Raw genomic sequence first — 23,318 nt, 5'->3', positions numbered from 1 at the left:
AAGGGTCTCAGGTTCGATTCCGGTCAAGGGTATGTGCATTGGTTGTGGGCACATCCCCAGTAGAGGGTGTGCAAGAGGCAGTGATCAATGTTTCTCTCTCATTGATGTTTCTAACTCTCTATCCCTCTCCCTTCCTCTCTGTAAAAAGTCAATAAAATATATTTAAAAGTTCTCTTTGGGAAAAGAACTTTTTCTCATTGCTTTTTCCTATTTTTAGCCATTAGTTTGGGAGCAAAACATTTAAAGATTTTTTTTTTTTTAAGCAACAGGTGGCCTGGCCAGCGTGGCTCAGTGGTTGAGCATCAATATATGAACCAGGAGGTCATGGTTCGATTCCTGGTCAGGGCACATGCCTGATTGCAGGCTTCATCCCCAGGGTGGGGCATGTAGCCAATCAATGATTCTCTCTCATCATTGATGTTTCTATCTCTCACTCTCCTTTCCTCTCTGAAATCAATAAAAATATATAAAACAATAGGTGAAGTAATATATATTAGATAAAACTGGAAGACAGATGACAGGGAGTCATTCTTCCAATCAGACTGATGATGTCACTGGAGAAAAGAAGGTCAGTTGGAACCTGATGTCCGGCAGTTACCAGAAGCTGTTGCTAAGCATAGGCACTCAGGAGCTGCCCTTCACTCTAAAGCAGCCAACATCACGTGTCCAAGCTCGGGTACTGGAGACGTAGGACATCTTTGTTACTGACGAAGTGGTCCAAATGGAGATGGACAAGCCCCCACAGCTGGTGACTCCTGCATCAGTGAAAGCCATCATCTCGAGGATTGAGGCCGCCCAGCTAACTCGGGCTCAGGAGGTAACTGCGGAGATGAGGGAGTAATCCTTCTATTGTGGTCTGATGTGGCAGTTGCGGACTGATCTCAGATTTGACAAGATTCCAAGTCTATCCCCTCTATCCCTTTCCCTTCCTCTCTCTGTAAAAAATTAATAAAATATTGGGCCCAAGGGAATCCTGGGATCTTTGACAAGCTGGCTTTGCAGACAGATAAATGCCAAATATTCACCTTCTAGACCTGGCCTCTGCAGGGCAGCCTGAGTCAAACCATCCCCTCGAGGCAGGGCAGGGCCCAGGAAGATAGTAGCCCATGGAAACCCCAGGACAGATCCTAACAAGAGGGGGGCCCAGGGTTCATAATTGGGTCTGTTCTTGACAACCTGTCAGAATCCCCCAGGCTGAGTCCTGGAGGCTCATAGTCAAATGGCCATAGGCTAGAATCACCAGTCTCATGAGCCGCTAGTGCATTTTTTCTGGGAGCCTGTGATCCTGAGTTTCTTGGGACCTAACTTCTCCACCCTGTTACCTCTGGGTCTTGTGAGGAGAGATGCCCAGGCTTCCCCAGCAAATTCTGAAATTCAGAAGAAATTTTTGCTGTGGATTTTTAGTATTCTCTCCCTGACCTGGTCTTAATAATTAAAATCACAGTAGAAAGCTGAAACCGGTTTGGCTCAGTGCCTAGAGCATCGGTCTGCGGACTGAAAGGTCCCAGGTTCGATTCCGGTCTAGGGCATGTACATTGGTTGTGGGCACATCCCCAGTGTGGGGTATGCAAGAGGTAGCTGGTCGATGTTTCTCTCTCATCGACGTTTCTAGCTCTCTATCCCTCTCCTCCTCTCTGTAAAAAATCAATAAAATATATTTTTTTAAATCACAGTTAGTAAGAGCTATTTATTATTGTTTTTTAAATACCACAAAACTCAATTTCCAAATCTCCCAAATTTTTAAAAATATATTTTTATTGATTTTTTACAGAGAGGAAGAGAGAGGGATAGAGAGCTAGAAACATCGATGAGAGAGAAACATCGATCAGCTGCCTCCTACACACCCCTCACCGGGGATGTGCCCGCAACCTAGGTACATGCCCTTGACCAGAATCGAACCTGGGACTTTTCAGTCCACAGGCTTTATCCACTGAGCCAAACCAGTTTCAGCAAGAGCTACTTATTTTTTAAAAAATATATGTTTATTTCAGAGAGGAAGGAAGGAAGGGAGGCAAAGAGGGAGGGAGGGAAGGAGAGAGAGAGAAAGGGGGGGAGAGAAACACCAATGATGAGAGAGAATCATTGATTGGCTGCCTCCTGCATGCCCCCCACTGGGGATCGAGCCCACAACCCGAGCATGTGCCCTATCCACTGAGCCAAACCAGCGAGAGCAAGAGCTACTTATTTTATGCGCCAGACACTGTCCTAAGGGCTTTACAAATTCATTTAATATTTACAAAAACCCTGTGACATAGGTATTATAATGATCTCCACTTTACAAAAAAACAAAACAACACACACACACACACACACACACACACACACACACACACACAGTTTCCAAGAGGTTAAATGACTTGCCTAAGAGCACAGTGCTAGAACATGGCATCTGGCCCCAGAGCTCACAACTCTGAACACTATAACCTTCTGTCTTCCATATAGGATATTTCTTCCCAGCTCACTGACATCTTGGACAATGTCAATTGTGTCATCAACCGCTTCCAGGAAGAATTGGGATATGACTTAAAAGAAAAAGCAAGATCTCACCAGATGGAGCAAAAGGGCAAGACGAGATTCATCTTGCTGGAGAAAATTGCCTCCTTCTCCAAAGATGCTAAGACTAAAGAGAAGCACTTATACGAAATTCTCCACTGGCTGGGTGACTGGGGTGAGTTTGCAGGCTAGTGCCTTCCAGCTGGCTGAGTCTTTTTCTTTTGCCACCGTCGGTTCACATTCCCTGGGAGGGGATTGCGGGGTGGCGGTACAGAGGGAGCCAAAGATGTATCCTGGTGTCTTTCCAGTGAAACATTTTCCCACTCATGTCACAACACATCCCTTCATTCCTCAAAGTGGCAAACATGTAATTGTCAAAAATGTAACATCAGCTGCCATATGTGATGAAGCCTAAGTAACAGGTCCATTATGTTATCTCACTTTTTAGCAAGATGGAAACTAAATTCTTACTCATCATAACTTTTATTTAAAAATTTTCCATCTTGCTGAAACTGGTTTGGCTCAGTGGTAGAGCATCGATCTGCGGACTAAAATGTCCCAGGTTCGATTCTGGTCAGGGGCATGTACGTTGGTTGCGGGCACATCCCCAGAAGGGGGTGTGCAAGAGGCAGCTGGTCGATGTTTCTCTCTCATTGACATTTCTAGCTCTCTATCTCTCTCCCTTCCTCTCTGTAACAAATCAATAAAATATATAATAAATAAATAAATAAATAAATAAATAAATAAAAATTTTCCATCTTTATTGAGATTTAATTGACAAGTAACATTGTGTAAATTTAAAGTGTACAGTGATATATGTCTATATTGTGAAATGACAGTAGTTACTTAACACATTCATCATCTCACATAGTTAGAGATTTAAGAATTTAAGATCTACTTTATTTTTAAAAAAATACATCTTTATTTCAGTGCAGAAGGGAGAGGGAGAAAGATAGAAACATCAATGATGAGAGAACCATTGACCAGCTGCCTCCTGCATGTCCCCCCACCCCGCCCCTTGAAGATTGTGCCCACAAACAGGCACATGCCCTGACTGGAAATTGAACTGTGACATCCTAGTTCATAGGTCAATACTCAGCCATTGAGCTACACCGGCTGGGCTAAGATGTACTTTCTTGGCAAATTTCAATTATACAATACAGTATTGTTTACCATAGTCACTACATGTACAGTAGATCAGCAGAACTTATTTATCTTATGATTGAAAGTTTGTACCCCTTTGACCAACTTCTTCCCATTTACACCAACTTCTCAGTCCCTGGTAACCACCAATTTACTATATTTCTATGAGTTCAAGTTTTTAGATTCCACACGTAAGTGAGATCATACAGCAATGCCTTTCTTTGTCTGACTTATTTTACTTAGCTTAATACCCTCAAGGTCCATCCATGTTGTTGCAAATGGTAGGATTCCCTTATCCTATACTAGAGGCCTGACACACAAAATGTGTGTATGGGTACAGTCCCTAGGCCTGGCCTGCGATCAGAGCCATCTTCCCCGGCTGCTTTCTGCCAGCCCGTCCCCCGGCACCTCCCACCCCTGGCTCCCCATTGGCCATCGGGCCATCAGAGCCTGCTGGCCGGGGTGGGGGAGGAACCAAGAGGTGATCAGTACACCTCATAGTGACTGGTTGAATGGTCATTTTGATCGTTCGGCTGTTAGGGTCAATTTGCATATCACCCTTTTATTATATAGGATAATAAAACCCAAATATGCAAATTGACCAAACTGCAGAATGACCAGTCACTATGACACACACTGACCACCAGGGGGCAGATGCTCAACATAAGACCTGCCCCCTGGTGGTCAGTGCACTCCCATAGGGGGAGCACCGCTCAGCCAGAAGCTGGGCTCATGGCTGGTGATTGCAGTGGTGGTGGCAGGAACCTCTCCCACTTCCGCTGCAGGCGAGCAGTAAGGAGCAAGGGGTCCCAGACTGGGAGAACCCTGGGAGAGGAATGTCTGACTGCCGATTTAGGCAGATGGACATCCCCTGTGGTGTCCCAGACTGCAAGAGGGTACAGGCTGGGCTGAGGGACTCTCCCGAGTGCACTAATTTCATGCACCAGGCCTCTAGTGACTGAATAATATTACATTGTATATACCACATTGAAATTGTTTTTTTCCAATTATAGCTGACATTCAACATTATATTAGTTTCAGCTGTATAGCACAGTGGTTAGACATTTACATAGCTCACAAAATGATTCCCCTGCCCAGCCAGTGTGGCTCAGCAGTTGAGCATTGACATATGAACCAAGATGTCATGGTTCAATTCCCGGTCAGGGCACATGCCTGGGTTTTAGGCTTGATCCCCAATAGGGGATGTGCAGGAGGCACCCGATCAATGATTCTCTCTCATTACTGATGTTTTCTACCTCTCTCTCCTCTCCCTTCTTCTCTGAAATCAATTAAAAATATTTAGTTTTAAAGTTTTAAAATGATTCTTCTAAGTGTAGCACCCACATGACACTATACATAGTTACAATATTCTTGACTCTATTCCTGATGCTGTACTTTACATCCCCATGACTATTTTGTAACTTACAATTTGTACTTCTTAATCCCTTCACCTTTTGGGCCCAGCCCTCTAACCCCTCTTGCATCTGACAACCATCAGTTTGTACTCTGTACCCATGAATTTCTGTTTTATTTTGTTATTTTTAGATTCCACATATAAGTGAAATCATATAGTATTTATCTTATTTCACTTACTAGTAGCATAACACCCTCTAGTTCCATCCATGTAGCTGCAAATGGTAAGATTTCATTCTTCTTTATGGTTGAGTAATATTCCATTATACCACATTTTCTCTACCCATTCATTCATTCATTGACAATTAAGTTGTTTCCATGTCTTGGATCTTGTAAATAATGCTTCAGTGAACATGGACATACAGATATCCCTTGGAGATAGTGATTTTATTTTCTATTTATTTATTTAATTTTAATTTTTTAAATATATTTTTATTGATTTCAGAGAGGAAGGGAGAGGGAGAGATAGAAACATCAATGATGAGAGCAAATCATTGATTAGTTGCCTCCTGCACACCCTATACTGGGGACTGAGGCCACAACCCGGGCATGTGCCCTTGACTGGAATTGAATCCGGGATCCTTCAGTCCACAGGCCAACACTTTATCTATTGAACCAAGCCAGCTAGGGCAGTGATTTTATTTTTTTAGATATATATCTAGAAGAGGAATTCCTGGATCATATGGTAATTCTGTTTTTACTTTCTTTGAGGAAACTAGACTGTTTTCCAAAATAGTTGTGCCAATTTACATTCTCACCAACAATGCATAAGGGTTCCCTTTCCTCCACATCCTCACCAACACTTCTTTCTTTTTTATTTTTTTCATAATAGCCATTCTAATAGGTATGCGATAATTCACTGTGGTTTTGATTTGCATTTCTCTGATTAGTAATATTGAACATTTTTTTTCATGTACTTTTGGCCATTTGTATGTCTTCTTTTTAGTTGTTGTTTGTAGGTCTTTAGAAAAGTGTCTATTCAGTCTACGGCCATACCACCCTGAACGCGCCTGATCTCGTCTGATCTCAGAAGCTAAGCAGGGTCGGGCCTGGTTAGTACTTGGACTGGAGAAAAGTGTCTATTCAGATCCTTTGCCCATTTTTAAAAACATATTTTTACTTACTTACTTATTTATTTATTTATAAATATATTTTATTGATTTTTTACAGAGAGGAGAGGAGAGGGATAGAGAGCTAGAAACATTGATGAGAGAGAAATATCGACAAGCTGCCTCCTGCACAGCCCCCACTGGAGATGTACCTGCAACCAAGGTACATGCCCTTGACCGGAATCAAACCTGGGATCTTTCAGTCTACAGGCCGACGCTCTATCCATTGAGCTAAACCAGTCCTGCATATTTTTACTTATTTATTTAACTTATATATCTTTATTGATTTCAGAGAGAATGGAGAGGGAGAGAGAAATAGAAACATCAACAATGAGAAAGAATCATGGTTCAGCTGCCTGAAGCCCAAAACCTAGGCATGTGCCTTTGATTGGAATTGAACCTGGGACCCTTCAGTCCACAGGCCAATACTCTATCCACTGAGCCAAAACAGCTAGGACATTTTTATTGATTTCAGAGAGGAAGGGAAAGGGAGAGATAGAAACATGAATGATGAGAAAAAAATCACTGATCAGCTGCCTCCTATACATCCTACACTGGGAATCGAGCTGGCAACCGGACATGTGCCCTTCCCGGGAATGAAACCATGACCTCCTGGTTCATAGGTCAATGGTCAACCATGAAGCCATGCCAGCCGGGCTCCTTTGCCCATTTATAAATTGGATTATTTTTTTGTTATTGAGTTGTATGAATTCCTTATATATTTGAGGTGTTAATCTCGTATCAAACATATGGTTTGCAAGTATTTTCTTCCATCCTGTAGGTTGCCTTTTCATTTTGTTGATCATTTATTTTACTGCAGAAACTTTTTAGTTTGATGTAGACCTACTTGTTTATTTTTGTTTGTTACCTTTGCTTATGGTATCATATTCAATATATCATTGCCAATACCAATATCAAGAAGCTTGTTTTCCTCTATGGTTTCCTTTATGGTTTCAGGTTTTACATTTAAGTCTTTAATCCATTTCAAGTTAATTTTTGTGAGTGGTATGATAGGAGTCCATTTTCATTCTTTTGTATGTGAATGTCTAGGTTTACCAATACCACTTATTGAAGAGACTGTCCTCTACCAGTGTGTATTCTTGGCTCCCTTGTCAATGTTAGTTGATCATATATGCATAGGTTTATTTATGGGCTCTTAGTTCTTATTCCATTGGTCTGTGTGTCTGTCTTTATGCCAATATCATACTGTTTTGATTACTATAACTTTGTAATGTAGTTTGGAATCAGGTAGTGTGACGTTTTGTTTTTCTTTTTAAAAAATATTTTTATTGATTTTTAGAGAGAGAGGAAGGGAGAGGGAGAGAGAGAAACATCAATGTGAGAGCGTAACATCGATCAGCTGCCTCCTGTATGCCCCTCAATGGGGAGCAACCCCACAACCCAGAATGTGTCCTGACAGGGAATCAAACTAGCAACCCTCTGGTGCATGGGACAACATCCAATCAACTGAGCCACACTAGCCAGGGCTGATGTTTTGTGTTTCTTTCTCAGGATATCTTTGGCTACTTGGGGGCTTTTGTGGTTCTATATAAATTTTAGAATTGTTTTTTCTACTTCTATAAAAAATGCCATTTATATTGCATTGAATCTGTAGATGGTTTGGAGTAGTGTGGACATTTTAATAATATTAATTTTTCCAATTCATGAACATGGGGTATCTTTCCATTTATATATGTCTTCTTCAATTTCTTTCATTAGTGTCTTATAGTTTTCAGTATAGAGATCCTTCATCTCCTTGGTTAAATTTATTCCTAAGTATTTGTTTTTTATGCTACTGTAAGTGGGATTGTTTTCTTTTTCAGATAGTTCATTGTTAGTATGTAAAAATGCAACTGATCTTTGTTGATTGTATATTTTTCAACTGTATTGAAAATGTTTTTGAGATTTAAAAAAAATAAGATTTATTTTTTAGAGCAATTTAAGTTCATAGCAAAATTGAAGGGAAGGTACAGAGATTTCCAAAATACCTCTTGTTCTTCCTCAATCCCTATTTTTAACATTCCTCATCAGAGCATACATTTTTTACAGTAGATGAAGCTACACTGATACATCATTATCAACTAAAGCCCGTAGTTCATTATGGTTTACTCTTGGTGTCCTTTTTTTTTTTTTTTTATTTTTTTTGGTTTGGACAAGAAAATGACTTGTGTCCACCATTAGAGTATCATATAGAAAAGTTTTACTTTCCTAAAAATCCTCTGTGCCCCTCCTATTTATTAAAACTATTTTTAAAAAATGTGTTTTTATTGATTTCAGAGAGGGAGAGAAAGAGAAACATCAATGAGGAAAGAGAATCATGGATCAGCTGCCTCTTGCATGCCCCACACCGGGATCGAGCCCACAACCTGCCATGTGTTCTTCTGCCGCCCTAAGAACTAAAAGAGTTGACTCAGTTAATTCAGTTAATCGTCCAGATCCTGGGCTAGGCAATATGGGGACAGAGCAATAACAAGGCAGACACATCACTGGCCTTATGGTACAACAATGCTGTTTAATGCCTATTACATATTTTCTACATGACAGACCTCACATGGATCATTTCACATGTATTGTCTTATTTAGTCTCCACCCAGCCTTTTTACAGGCAAGAATACTGAGGCTCATGGGACTAAGCGATATGCCAAACATCACATAGCTAGTAAAAGGTGAAACCAATTTCATCTCAAAGATGCTGTTGTCACCCCTGTGCGATAGGGCTGCTTGGAGCTCCCTAGAAGACAGATTATGGTTAGCCCAAATATTCCGCTTCCTCTCCAGGTGACAGTCTGACCTATGAGATCAACAACAGGCACAGTGAGAAGGAAGAGGAAGGCCTGGACGAATGGATTGAGGTGATGGAAAAATTGTTACCTCTTTCCCTCATCAGCACCAAAGGAGGCATCGAGTCTCTCATTTCCCTTTGCTCCACTCTCATTGAAGGACAAAAGAAAAGGGCACAAAGTAGGTTCCAAGAGTACCTGGGAGGGGGGCTGATTGGGATGGATGCCATCTCAGGAGAGAAGTCACATACCAGGGCCCAAGGGTGTGTGTGTGCTTTATTTTATTTTTTTCTTCATATAAACAAAAGCTTTATCTGAGATGGATGGGCAGTGGTGAGAAGCTGAGGTCTATGAATGGGTTTAAACACAGAGTACACAATCTGTGTTTATGTATATATTCCTGGGGAGGAGGTCTTCTGCTTTTATCAAAGGAGTTTGTAACCCCCAGTGGAAAAAGACACTAGTCATTAAAACAAACAAACAAGTGAACATTTTAGGATCATGTGATACATTTTCTACAAACACAGTTCAGGGTTAATAAGAAAGGGGAATAAAGATTCTCAGGTGATCTGGAGTCCAAGAGCTAAGAAGGCTTCCAGAGTTTGGATAGTTGGCAAATATAGGTATTGAGGCTGGAAGTAACATGATTATAAAAATAGCCCTGGCCAGTTTAACTCAGTGGATAGAGCATCAGCCCATGGATTGAAGGGTCCCAGGTTCGATTCCGGTCAAGGGTATGTACCTTGGTTGAAGACTCGATCCTGGTTGTGGTGCGTGCGGGAGGTAACCAATCGCTATGTCTCTTTCACATAGATGTTCTCTCTAAAAATCAATGGGAAAATATCCTTGGGTGAGGATTAAAAAAAGAAAGAATGAAGGATAAATAACTTTACTCCAGGGAAATATGGAGGATCAGGAGTACTTTGAATTGACTTGAACTGGACTGAATAGTTCCAGGCCCCTCTGAGCCCTGCAGGTGCTATGGAGTAGGCAGGTCCTGACAGGTTAGCCTTTGGCAAGTTCTGAGCCCAGCAGAGATCTTTCCTAACAATATCTCCCCTGGCCTTACACATAACCCCAGCTCCTTTCCTGCCAAAGCTCGAGGAGGGCTAGGTGGGAATTGGGCCAGGCAGCATCTGGAGAAGCAGTACAGTCCTTGAGACCCATGGGAGCTTGTTGCCTTTGTTCTCTCTACTTCTTCTAGTGTCCAAACACACATTGTGGCAAAGCTGGCGAGAACAAAACCTACAAAAATCGACATCCTGCCCTCAGCCACTGAGCCCAGAACAGATGCTCCAGGACAAGAATGCTACCTGTGCGAGGGTTTCTGAGGTGCGGTTCATGCTGCAGGAACTTCTGGACTCCACCATGTTCAACCAGGAAGAAGTCAGGGCCATCAGGTACATGTCTGCTGTGGTGGAGAACCTCAACAAGGCCTTGATCCTCCAGCACAATGAGAACAGGAGCCTGCAAACCAAACAGCGGCAACTGAAAATAGATCTGACCAAAGAACTCAGTAGCCAGAGGGTGTACTTCCAGCACTCCCTCCAAGCCCTTGAGAAAAAGAGGGATGCCCTAACAAGACAGGTAGAAGCCCTAGGGGAAAAGAACCATGACCTTCTCCTGATAAAGCATGCCTTAGAGCTTCAGCTGAAGAAGCCTCAGTCTGCTAGAGGTGAAGCTGACACTCTGGGCCCACTTGAAAAAGAGGCTCTCCCAGAGAAAGAATCGGCCATGGAGGAAAGCCAACGTGAAGCCAAGAAGGAGGAGCAATTGTTTTCACCACTTTCCCCAGATTCCACCATGACTGCGCATTCAAGGGTCACAGATGTACACAGCAGCAGAGACAATGAAAGTCTTCAGCTTGTGTTGCCATCCTCAGTGGATCACAAGTTTCCTAACAAATGGGAAGTAATGTTTGCAAAGAGCCCAGGCCATAAAGTCAGAGACCAGAAGGACTTCATCCAGGAAGCAGCCCAGGAGAAAGAAGAACTCCAAATTAAGTCCCAGGTTAGGGAGCAGCTGTCTCCAGAGAGCTCCAGGACGGTGGCGTTGGAGAGCAAAGGGGAGCACTGGGAAGAGGAACTCAGCTGGGAGAGGCGGAGGCAGCAGTGGCTGGAGCAGGAGGAACTATGGCTGCAGCGGCAGCAGAAGTGGGCCCTGCTGGAGCAGGAGCATGAGGAGAAGCTGAGGCAGTGGGCGGTGCAGGAAGCGGCAAAGGAACAGCAGGAGAGATTGGTCCAGCAGAAAAAGGAGGGAGGGGGCCCTCGGAGAGAGCTGGAGCAGCCAGGCAAGGACGAGGAGATGATCTTCGTGCCCACCAATCGATGGAGGGACTTGGAAAAGGCATCACCATCCCCTCCCCCAAGCCGAACCCAATCTGCTGGCCAACGTAGGAGGCCACACTTGCCCAGGACCCCTAATACCCAGAAGACTGCCCTAGGAAATCAAAGGATCAAGAGTTCACCCGAGTTTACTCTGAAACCATGGACCCAACGGGTTCCCGCGAAGACCAAGAAATCAGCTTCTGTTCCTAGCACAGGGGCATCTGTCCGAAAGGCGACCCAGTCCTCTTTGCATATATCCTCCGTAACTCTAAACAAGAAGGAATACCACATGGATATGGAGGCCCAGAGGAAAAACCTGCAGGTCCTGCGTGAGAATGCTAAGCAGGGGCTGCCCAACTACCTGCACAGCGAGGCACTGAATCTTACCACTACCAGCATGGAACTGACCAAACTTAGGCTGCAGAGCCTGTGCCATAAATACATCATCTACAGATGCTTCCAGAGCCTCCGGTAGGTTCTCCCTGGCTCCTACCCAGCACCTACCCCCACCCACTGTGGTGTGTGGGCACAACTAAAATCCAGGGGTAAGGAGGAACATGGGGAAAGGTGGGAAACCCAGGCCTGGAAAAAGGCCCCCTGAAGCCTTAGCAGCCCTGAAGGAGTGGGAGGTAGGGTATTTAACACATTATTCTCCCTCTAGTGGGCTTTTTCCTCTAAGCCCGCTTCCTTATTTCTTTCTTCCTACCCCACACTGCTATCCACAACACACTTAATATGCTCCCTCATTTGCTTTACTTTCTTCTTATTTCCAGCTGAGCCCCAAGGCTCCTCACCTGACAATGCCTCCCACTTCTCTACTCCCTGCCTTCCCAACTTCTGCTTCTCTTCTTGCTCCCGGGAGTTACAAATGTGGAGTCATCTCTGATGAACAGAATTAGGGGGAAAGTAGGCCCCTTAACCCACTAAATGATTTCCCTTTCTCTCCAGACAAGAAGTGATCAACCACATACAAACCATGCGGGAAACCAAGGCTACCTACAAGGCCCAGAGTCTCTACGTCTTCCTGGAGAACATCGACCAGCTGCAGGACCTGCGCCTGAAGGTCTGGACGGACAAGCAGAAGGACCTGGAGGAGAAGCGCCGAGACTGCCTGAGCAGCATGGCAACCATGTTCCCCAAGGTGGGTCTCCTGCCTGGGGTCAGCACAGACAGTAGGGATGGGGCCAGGAAATGAGCCAGTAGGAATGTGGGGCTGACTGGAGGCAAGAAGGACAGATGATAAATACGAGAACAGGTTAAAGCCTCTGAACCACATTCCAATCTCCATATATGGGGAGGGGCACAGAATGGGACTTTCAAAGACAACTATAGAAGAAAGACTCTTCTGGAGGGGGGAGGTAGCTGGACCCCGAAGTCCCAACTCTGCACCGAATTTCTCCCTCCCTGTGGGTCTCTCTGCCCTGATCCTATAAGTTCTCCAGACTGGTCACAGCGGTCTTCCCCATCACTGAGTCCCGGGTTGTCTGAAAACATCTTTACTTAATACCTACCCTCATTCTTTAAAAAACAAACAAACATTTTTATTTATTTCAGAGAGGAAGAGGGAGAGACAGAAACATCAATGATGACAGAGAATCATTGACCGGCTGCCTCTTGCATGCCCCACTCTAGGGATGGAACCTGCAACCTGGGCATATGCCCTGACCGGAATGAAACCATGCCTTCCTGGTTCATAGGTCAATGCTCAACTACTGAGCCACACCAGCCAGGCTCTACCCTCATTCTGAATTGAGTTTGCCTTAATATGGAAGACTAGGTTAGAATTCATTTTCCCTCATGATTTTGAAGACACTGCTTATTGCCTTTTAGGTTTTGGCGTTGCTATTGAGAGTCCAGGTATTTTGAGTCACAATCCGTTGGGTTTGACCCACCTTTACTCTCTGAAGGCTGACTTGAGCTTCTTTTACTCCTTTCCTCTTACTGGGGCAGCTGACATGGTCCCCAAGGGGCTAGACCAGGGCTTGGAGGGACTGAGGAATCCCATAGCAGTGACTCAAAACCTGCTGGGATCTCCCCAGGGCTGGGCCGGGAGGTAAGCCCCTGAGTCTGGAGCAGCAGCGGACGCAGTCTGGGAGAGGCAGGGTCTGAGGGACTGTGTGTAAGTGCCAGCACCAGGCAGCTGGAAGAGCTTTGGGTTATCTCCCAATTCTGTTTCCTATCATCTCATACCAGTCCCCATCACTTCCTGTAAGTGTCTTAACTTGCTAAATTGGTTTTAAAGTCGAGAGGAAAGGGACCATCTGCCTTCTTTTGGTGATTGTGAGGAATCCCCCAGCTCCTTACCCAGTGCCTGGGTAGGGGCTGGATGAAAAGATCCCCGGAGCATCCAGGCACAACTGGTCCCATGTCATAACGCTGCAAGCGCCTCAGGAGTTCCAGCACTCTGGCTTCCTTTGCTGTTGTTTTGTGTGTGTGTTTTCTCACTGTTTTACCCATTGTCCAGTTTCTCCACAGCAAAGGAGATAACAGGAACTAGTCTAGCAAATAAGAATTCAAGTAATTTCTAGGAAAATGGATACTTTGGGTTCCAGGGGCTTCTCGTTAGAGGCATTCCCTGGGTCTCCGCCCTCTCTGCTCAGCCCTGAGTTAGGCGATGCCGCTCCTGTCTTAGAGAGGGGACGAATTCCTGTCTCCTGATGCCTCTCTGCTGGTTCCTCTAGATCAAGCAGGAGTGGAACATTCATCTGCACACCCCTGTGGTCACCTCCCCAAAGTCAAGGAAAAGCAAGCCACCCCCCTCCTTACTCCGGCGTGTCCACTCTAGCAGCCCCCTCAGGAAGCAGCCCCCAGAGCATCTTCCATCCAAGCACCAGAAACGTGTGCCTCTGCAGACGGCCCGGTAGGTGCAGGGAAGCCAAGGGCACAGCCAGCTGGATGGGCAGGGAGCAGGCGTGGCCAGACTGGGGAGGCTGGCAGCTCCTTTAGAGAGCACAGACAGGCAAAGCTCACCCCATGAGCTGCAAGGCACCTGTCTTCTCAGCTGCCCTGCTCAGCTCAGGTTTTTGGCTCAGACAGGGGAACGGGTGGGGGTGGGGAGTGGAGTGTGGGTTTCAGGGGCCAGCCTAATCAAATGTGATTCAAACTATGCAACAGAAGGATTCCGAGGACCCACAGCTGAGAACTTACAACCATTTCTACCCTGAGCATTGGCCCAGCACCTGCCATTGGTTTATCCATATAAACAAGCCTGATCATCCCCACCTTGTGACACCCCACCCCGCCCCTCTCCCCCAGCCCCTGAGCTCAAAAAGAGATGCTGTGAGTCTGGGAAGCCAACAAGACCCACATCCACACCCACCATAGTATGGCCAGGGCAGGGCTTCAGCTCCAGGACATGTGTGTGGAGCAGGGATGGGGCTCCTCCAGCCACTCCTCAGCCAAAGAAGCCCCAGGGAACTGAGACTTAGGCTTAGGGGAAGAGGGTAATAAGGAGGGCAGTGACAGCTATTTGGGAAAGGAAGACGTATCCTGAGCCTGTGGCCCTGGAGAGCTTGTTGCTTTTCAATCTTTCTGTATGTCTAACACTTTGTCTCTTTTTTACACTTTCCACCCCAGCCCACAGAGGAACCAGATGGAGACTGTTTGGAAGACTGATGTGGCCTCCTCTAGCCACCCAATAGAGAAGTGCCCAGATGTTCCCCAGCTATTGGCACTGGATGTGCATTCCTCCTTCCATAAAAGCTTGACGTCCCTCAAGGCCCGGTACGGGGCAAGGCTGGGGGGTTAATCTGGATTCAGGAAGATTTGTACATCAAGGGTGGGGGCAAGAGTACATACTGCCTCTGTCCATTGACACAAGATGTTTCTTTCCAAACATTAATCATGACCTAATTTATCATATTTATCATGCCACATCAGACAGAGCCATGCTTGCCTGCCTCATCAGCCATCAGCTTGGGTCCCCACGCCAACACCAATCTAGTTTTTTTCAAGGGACTTTCCATGGAGTATCGAAAAATCACTACAGAAATCTTTCCTTCTACTTGTTTCCTGGGCTGCCCACAAATTGCTTAAGTGGCTGGTATCTCACCCTAGGACTGGAGGCTGTTTTCAAAGAGAGTCAGGTGCAGAACGGATAGATGAGGGAGACGAAGAATGACATGATAAACCTGAGACTTGGGCCTGGGCCTGTCTTTGGCATTGTCATTTCCGGAAGGCCTTCAAGAACTGTTCCTGGGAAGAGCAGCTGAGGGGAGGAAGGCAGGACTTAGTAGGCCTACAATCAGCTTTTCTGATTAGGAAGGACCAACTCTCCTTTGCCTCTCGTGGCTTGAAGATTTCACTATTGAAGCAGCCTTTCTCTCTCTCTTTTTTTAATTGATTGATTGATTTTAGAGAGAGGAAGGAAGACAGGGAAAGAGAGAGATCAATTTATTTATGCATTCATTGGTTGAATCTTCTTATGTGCCCTGACCAGGGATGGAACCCACAACCTTGGCAAATAGGGATGGCACTCTAACCAACTGAGCTACCTGGCCAGGGCTCAAGTAGCCTTTCTAGATGACCAATCCCCCACCCCACCCCCAATAAATAAATTAATTAATTAATTTAAAAAAATAGATGACCAATCCTAGCTGCTTCCTGGCCCCGCCCCAATTAAAGATCTTTGACAGGGCCCTGGCCAAGTGTCTCAATTGGTTGGAACATCATCCCCCAACCAGAAAAGGTTATGGGTTTGATCCCGGGCAGGGTGTATACGGGAGGCAACCAATCAATGTTTCTCTTTCACAGTGATGTTTCTCTCTCTCTTCTCTCCCTTCCTCTCTCTCTAAAAATCAATAAACATATCCCCGGGTGAAGATTAAAAAAGCAAACACAAAATAAAAGATCTTTGACAGGGATAGGGCACTGATGTCTGCCAGTCTAGACATAACCAGATAAAAGCTGTAACATGCTGGTGCTGCTGCCATCTTCCAGATGGGATTTAGGTAAGACAGGGCAGCATGGCAGCATCAAAGAAGGCTAATCCTTAGCTAGGCTTCCACTCTGAAGTGGGCCTGAGAGTCTCAACTGGACATTAGCATTATAACCCACCTAGTACATGGATATAATTTCTGGAGAGTTTCCAAGGTGTGTGTGAGTGTGTGTGTGTGTGTGTGTGTGTGTGTGTGTGTGTGTGTTATTGTTATTGTGAGTTAATTTGGCTGTAGCACACACAATTGAGAACAACGAAAACAACACTGTGGCAGAACGGAAGTATCGCGTAAGTCAAATGAGGCCCCGCCCCCTGAGATTTGGCTGAATTTGCCCAAGATGGCCCCATGGTGTTGTCTCTCCTGAGTTCTTTCTCTTTTCCCTCTACATCCCTGCCAGTGTCTGGGCTCTATTTGGCATCTGTTTGAATCGGAGGCTCCCAATCCTTTTGTTGTTGCCATACATAAACGCAAGGTGTCACACACAAAAATGTATACACACTTTAACAGCTGATAGCTCAATTTTGAAAATGAAATGTAGTTTAATAAACATTGCCTTTATAATTACTCAACGTGTGTATATATTTTTGGCGTGCCCATAAATATCAAGAGTGCATATTCTATTTGACCTCAGCGTTTAATGATGTTAGTAACTTTTGGGAAAATTCAGAGAGTGATGTGGAAAGGATTTCACAGTGAACAACACCAAACAGCAGCCTCTTTTCTGCCCCTCTCTCTTCGGTATAATCTGCAGAATTCAAAAACTCGTTGCTGTCTCATGCAAAGCTGTTCCCACCCACACCCAGGCCTCCCCTGGGATCTCAGTTTCAGGCTTAAGCACTTATCAAAATATTGTTCCCAGCAAAGACAGCTTCCCCTTTCTAGGGGAATTTAGGTGAATACAATTTTCTTCCCCCTTTCCCAAGTCTATACAAGTTTATTCACTTTATCTCACTACCAGGCACAGAGGCAACGCCCTGCTTCTTTGGTCTTTTTATCCACATCCCCGGTTGGCACCACCTACCTAAGTGTCAGGCTGGTCCTCAGCCTTTCAGCGTGGGGCTCCCTCCGTTGTCTTGGGACCTGTTATTGCACTATGAGGACCTGCCACTCTTCAACAAAAGTTCTATGCTGCTGCCCAGGCTACCTCTGCCTCAGGGGGCGGAGGGAGATGTCATGCTGCTTTCTTTGTGAGTATGCTGTGTGTGATCCTCTGGGGACACACACTGCTTCCACTCCCAAAAGTGCACCTGCTCTTTGGCCATGTGCTCCTGGCCTACCATGAATCCTCACTCAAGTCTGCTTGCTGTGGTTCCAGGTCATTCACGTCTTGGTGGTCCTACTGACCTCACCAGCTCCCCTGGCTGTGCTGTCGGGTCCACAGCACTGTCTAGTTTCAGAACCAGGACCACTGACCTCATGTTGACTGCCCCATTTTCCTAATCTGCCTGGCATTGACAGCCTGCCCCATCTCAGGACCTCTAAGATGTCCTCTCAGTCTGTGGGAAAGGGCTCTTCATTTTCCCTCTGTGATTTGGGACACTAGGAAGACCATGTCCCTCAAAAAACACTAGATCCCCTCCTTTAAGATCATTTCCTGCTTTGCCTCACAAGCATCTCCTCTGGGCTCTCTGACAGGTAAGATAGTAACATGTCCGTACACACCACATGCTGCCTGCAGATGGAGAAGAACCTTAACCTTTGCTCTCGCTGCCTTCCCTTGCTCAGGGCCCATTCCTGCACAGCTAAAGTTCACAGTGTTCACATGTGTGCATCCAGATGCAGCAAGTGCAAACTCACACAGATGAACAACATGCTGCAGAGAGAGGGCTGATAACTTGGTTCCTGGGAAGGAGATTAGATGGCGATGGAGATGAGTAGGAAGAAGCAGGGAAGTGTAAGGGGAGAAAAGTGAGACAAGAGGCAGACTCACAAGAAGAGAAGCAGAGCCCTGGAATGTGTCAGAAATGGGTGTTAAGCAGTTCCATGTGCAGGTCACATCTGGGCCCAGCTCTGCACTGGTCTCCCAGAGAAGACCTGGGAAGCTCTTGGGCCTTGTCTGCTGCTCCCTAACCTGTAACTGTATTAACTCTTTCAGTGTCTCAGCAACCCAAAGAAAGGAACACCAGGAGCCCTCAAATGTGTCTGCTGAACTTGTTCATAAAAAGTCAAGTGAGTCGCTCCCTGGAGCCCTGAGAAGCCAGAAGGATAGAGACAATCACAGTCCCCAATCCTTCCCTTAGTCAGTGATCCTCAAACTTTAGGGTGACTAAAATCACATGGCAACTTGTTCCAAATTCTGTTCCCAGCTGGTATTTTTTTCAATAAACACCCGGGATGTTGCTAAGTAGTCGTAGAACTTTGAGAAATTCTACTTTCCTCCTCCACTCCCCGAATTGTATAATTTAATAAAATAGAGGTATGTTTATTTTTTAATTTTTCTGTCTCATTGCTGAAACCTACATCTTCCCAATTAATTTTAGGAACCAGGTCCCTGACCACCTGGCCACTGACCTGAACACCAATCAGAGAAGACTCCCCAAGTGTTGTCTCTGTCTTTCTGGAATCAGGAGGCCGAGATGGCCATGATTAGTGCCTGGTATGCAGTAGGGGTGAGGAATCTTGAATGAATCAATGACATGGGCAAATAAAGAACTGAAATAGTGATGATTAGCATGAAAGCACAGAGGATAAAAACAAAAGAAAATACCTCATGCAAGTCAGAGCCAAGTGTCACTGTGTGGGAGGCAAAGGTGAGTCTCAAGACTGATGGCAAAAGTGGCAGAAATGGAGATAGGGAGGTGCCAAATAAAGATGGTGTGGGCTAAGGAGGCCATCTCTGACAATTGTCTGTCAGTTCAGTTAAGACACTCCTTTCCTTAGTTCATTCAGCTAAAGAGCCCTGTCCCACCCTCCCTGTTCCTAGCACACAGCCATCTGTCTCATCTCACTGGGCCTCTACTCTCCCTCCTTCTCAACTCACCCAGCCAGACCCAGCCCAGGGACCAGGCATAATAAAACCTTAACTGGGAAGTGACTTTATCCTTAGAGAACCTGTAATCCAGTGATTCTGAGTCAACTGAAACGCATTATCTGTAGCAACTGAGGCAGGGGTCCTCAAACTTTTTAAAGTGCGGGCCAGATCACGGTCCCTCAGAGAGCTGGAGGGCCTGACTATATGAACTACTAATTCCTACTGTAACACCTCGGCTGCGCTCACTGCCCAAAAAACCTGGCGGGCCGGATCAGACTCCTCTGCGGGCCGCATGTGGCCCGCGGGCCGTAGTTTGAAGACGCCTGATAATTGTGCTGTTCTCAGGTACAGAAGAATGTGCTTCGATAACCAATAAAACCACAATGGGATATTCAAACCACCAACCATGGAGTATTCAATTAATCAAGATAGCATACATAAGTTCAGAAAAATCAAAATAACTTTTCTAATGTCTTAGTAAGCAAATAAGTACAGAACCCAAAACAGCAGGGTTAAAGTTAAAACTGCAGTTTCTACCTGAGATGATTGCTACCATACTTCAAATGCATAGATATAAAATCTAACACGTATTATAAATGTAATGAGAATATTTTGAATATTAAATTTGACAGTGTAATTAAATTGGCAATTCTATATTTTATAAACAATTATACAATATATACATATTTAAAATATTTTTTGTATTTTGAAACTAGTAATTTAAAAAAACAACAACACAGTGACATTTTCACATGTTTCATATGCTCTTGGAACTGTGTTTAAGTAGCCTCGTGGCTAAACTTGCTCTGGTGATGATGGACTTTGACTTTCTGCATGTCCTCTAGCAAGCTCTCTGTCAAACAGGCACAGTATCTAATAGGTTTTTCTCCTGATTTGCCAACGATTCATCTTAAAGGCAAAGAAGGCCTGGATGGGTTAAGCTGTGAAGCCAAGAGGGTTGAAAACCAAGGAGATATATAGATATATATAGTGCTTTTCTAGCAATGAGGTTCTGGATTTTATATATGTGTCTCTTTTTTTCAGAGCAAAGTTTATATATTTAGTATGCCTCCACCCTTAAAAAAGCACAGGAAACCCAAGGCATAGAAAGGAGTATTTTTTTGGCATAGTTCTTCAAGCCAGATTTGGGGTTGGCCATAGCTCTGCTTGTCTTGGAAAGTCCCAAGATGAGAAACTAACATTAATGTGGAAGGGTACATGAGGGACAGGTCTACTTTAGCCCTTGCTGTGATCTTCAAAGGAGGTCTGGATGAAGTGGAAGGAACCAAAACCTTTTGTAAACAATCCAGCCAGAGAGACTGGGGGAGGAGAGCCATGTGAAATCTGGTATGTCCCATGTACTGGGGAGGCCAACTTGGAAAAAATTAGATAAAGGATGAGCATGACTTCATGAATGGAGGAGTCATCTCAAAAAGAGAATAAGAGCATGACTTAGATATAATTATCAATTGGGGACTTTGAAATAGCTATATTTAATATATTAAAGGATCTAGACTAGTGGAAAAGGTGGACAAGATGTTTGAACAGGGAATAGGAAACTATAAAAATGAAATGGAAAAATAGAGAGCTAGAAGTGAAAATCTAAATATAGAGATGAATTCCTTGAACAGTTTTATCAGCAAACTGGACAAAAACAGTGAAAAAAAATTCATGGCTTTAAGTTAGATCAATAGAAATTAAATTATAACACAAAGAGTAAGCAAACAATCAGGCAAATCCAAAACTAAGCAAAATGTATCTGACAATGATAAATGATCTAACACGTGTGTAATTGAAGTCCCAAAAGGAGAAGGGAGAGAAAATGGAGCAGAAGAAATATCTAGAGATAATCACTGAGAATTTCCCAAATTAATGAAAGAAAACAAACCACCGATCCATGAAGCTCAGAGAACACCGAACAGGATAAACACACACACAAAACACACCTAAGCATATCATAATCAAAGTACTAAAATCAAAGATTAAAAAATTCCTTGAAAGTAGCCAGAAAGAAAAAAATATTACATAGAAACAATTAACAAAACAGTCTCTTAATTGAAAACTGCCAGCCAGATGGTTACTGAGGCCCATCTGTATCCCTGCCTTATAAGTGCTCAATGTAACCCAGGAGCATTCCAGGACACTCTCCTGTTTGGGACTGATATTAGCTTTTCTATTAGCTGCAAAAACAACTGCCTAGAACTGAGCAGTTTCTCACAGGACATAACTTGCCATTTCCCCACAGTGTCTAGCCCTCTTCTTGTGTTATACCTAACTCCTCATCACTTTATACATACCTAGCCCTGAGCTGGTTGGTGACTACGTCATCCTCAAAGACTATTTACTGGCTATGAGTAGATGGAGGCTGAATATGCTAGTCAACTGGCCTAAATGCCCTATGATCTGTTGCCCCAAATTTCCCCCCCACAGGTCACCAGCTGGAACCACCAAAGCCCGAGTCCAGCAGGCATACTTATCAGGGTTCGGTTGAGAGATGGTAATTGTTATTGGTTGCAATGCTTGTGAGGGAAGGCAGCTATCAATAATTCAGAAACGCCATGGTGTCAAGTTGATTCAAATTTCCTCTCCCACACCCCTATCCTAAGGGTCCTTATGTAGGTCTCTTGTCGCCTCAGACTTTCTGGGGGGGAGTTCCTTTATTGCGGGAGCCACAAGGGGGCAGCAAAGTGTTTGATTCAGGCCTTGAGATGGCCTGGATGAGGAGGGGGCTGAATTAAAAGTATGGGAATTGCTGAGAGATGGACACAACTGATGCTGGGTGGAGTTCATCTGAGAAGGCGCTTGACTGAGCATGAAGGGCATGTATGACAACTGGAGGGGAAAGAAACAGGGATTCCTGACCCATCCTTTGGACATCTGGATCCTGCAGACAGGTGTTTTTTTGTTTTTTTAATTTCAGAGAAGAAAGTAGAGGAAGAGAGAGAGATAGAAACATCAATTATGAGAGAGAATCATTGATCGGCTGTCTCTTGCATGCCCCCCACTGGGGATCAAGCCCACAACCTGGGCATGTGCCCTTGACTGGAATCAAATCTGGGACCCTTCAGTCCGCAGGCGGATGCTCTATCCACTGAGGGCCTACAGACAGTTCTTAGTGGCTGGAGTCTTCCCTCCTTCAGCTTAAGGCCACTTCCTCCTCACTTGACCACCCACCCTCAGCAGGATCCTCAGCTCTACAGATCAGAGAGAAGTCCTTACAAATGATTCTTCAGGCAACTGTTTTTTAGGACTTTCTCAAGCATGTATAATGTCCTCATTCATTCGTTCATTCATTCATTCATTCATTCATTCATTCATTCAACAAATATCTATTGGGCACCTAATACTAGCCACTGTTCTAGATGTTAGGAATACAGATTTGATGAAAATATTTGTTTTTTTAAGTGTTTTTATGGAAGTTATTTATATTTTATTGGGGAGAAACAGACAATAAACAAACAACCCCCCGCCCTCCCCCCACACACACACACACACAGAGTACAATACACAGTATGTCAGATGGTAAAAGATGCCATGGAGGAACAGAAATTCCAAAAGAGGGGTAGGGTACCAGAATGTAGGGGTTACAATTAAATCAGGTTTTAGTGAGGTGACATCTGAATGAACACTTGAAGGAGGTGAGGAAGCAAACCGTGGGGAAGAGCATTCTAGGCAGAGAATGGCCTGAGGTGGGGGCATGCCTGCACATTCAAGGAATAGCGAAGTCTCGGTGTGGCTGTTGTGAGGTGAGGGAGAAGCAGAAGAGAAGGAATGATGCAGAAGTGACTGGGGACAGATCATACAAGGCCTTATTGACCCTGTAAAGACTTCTTCCCTCCACCCCGAATGAACAAGAGCCATTTTTACTCTGAATGAAATGGGAGCCATTGCAGAATTTTGAGCAGAGATGTGACATACTCTGACCTACACTTCAAGAGCACCACTCTGGCTATAGTGATGGAAACAGACTAAAAGCTGGAAGAAGGAAGCAGAAGACAGTTGGAAACTATTACAATTCCCTCCCATTCAGCAGAGCTTCGTAAATAAGCTCAAATGCTACCCCCCCCCCCCCCCCCCATGAAGCCTCTCCTAATCCCCCTAAGGCCCCGATTCTCCTGGCTGCTCTCCTCATCCTTTGTTCATGC

At 44.7% G+C, this 23,318-nt stretch overlaps 2 protein-coding genes across 3 annotated transcripts in view; one reads left to right on the top strand and one right to left on the bottom strand.

Annotated features, from left to right (window-relative positions):
- Window positions 1–10,391, bottom strand: part of PRPF40B (pre-mRNA processing factor 40 homolog B) — a 48,373-nt gene extending 37,982 nt beyond the window's left edge. For both annotated transcript variants that reach the window (XM_045587956.1, XM_045587958.1), the window contains exons 1-2: window positions 10,252–10,391; window positions 9,681–9,760 (exon numbers count right to left, since the gene is read on the bottom strand). The gene's annotated coding sequence lies outside the window, so the exon portion shown is untranslated. The remainder of the gene's footprint in view (window positions 1–9,680; window positions 9,761–10,251) is intronic.
- Window positions 421–19,232, top strand: FAM186B (family with sequence similarity 186 member B). Its single transcript, XM_036456328.2, is given in 9 exon segments — window positions 421–817; window positions 2,443–2,668; window positions 8,937–9,119; window positions 10,143–11,736; window positions 12,214–12,406; window positions 13,947–14,125; window positions 14,842–14,988; window positions 18,298–18,424; window positions 18,426–19,232. Coding segments are annotated over 9 exon segments (2,769 nt in total). The 5' UTR covers window positions 421–721; the 3' UTR covers window positions 18,450–19,232.
- Window positions 19,233–23,318: the final 4,086 nt, after the last annotated feature.

Source organism: Pipistrellus kuhlii, unplaced genomic scaffold (assembly GCF_014108245.1).
Source record: "Pipistrellus kuhlii isolate mPipKuh1 unplaced genomic scaffold, mPipKuh1.p scaffold_m20_p_3, whole genome shotgun sequence".
NCBI lineage: Eukaryota > Metazoa > Chordata > Mammalia > Chiroptera > Vespertilionidae > Pipistrellus > Pipistrellus kuhlii.
Note: the sequence above shows the minus strand (reverse complement) of the source record. Positions and strands in the feature narration are given on the sequence as shown.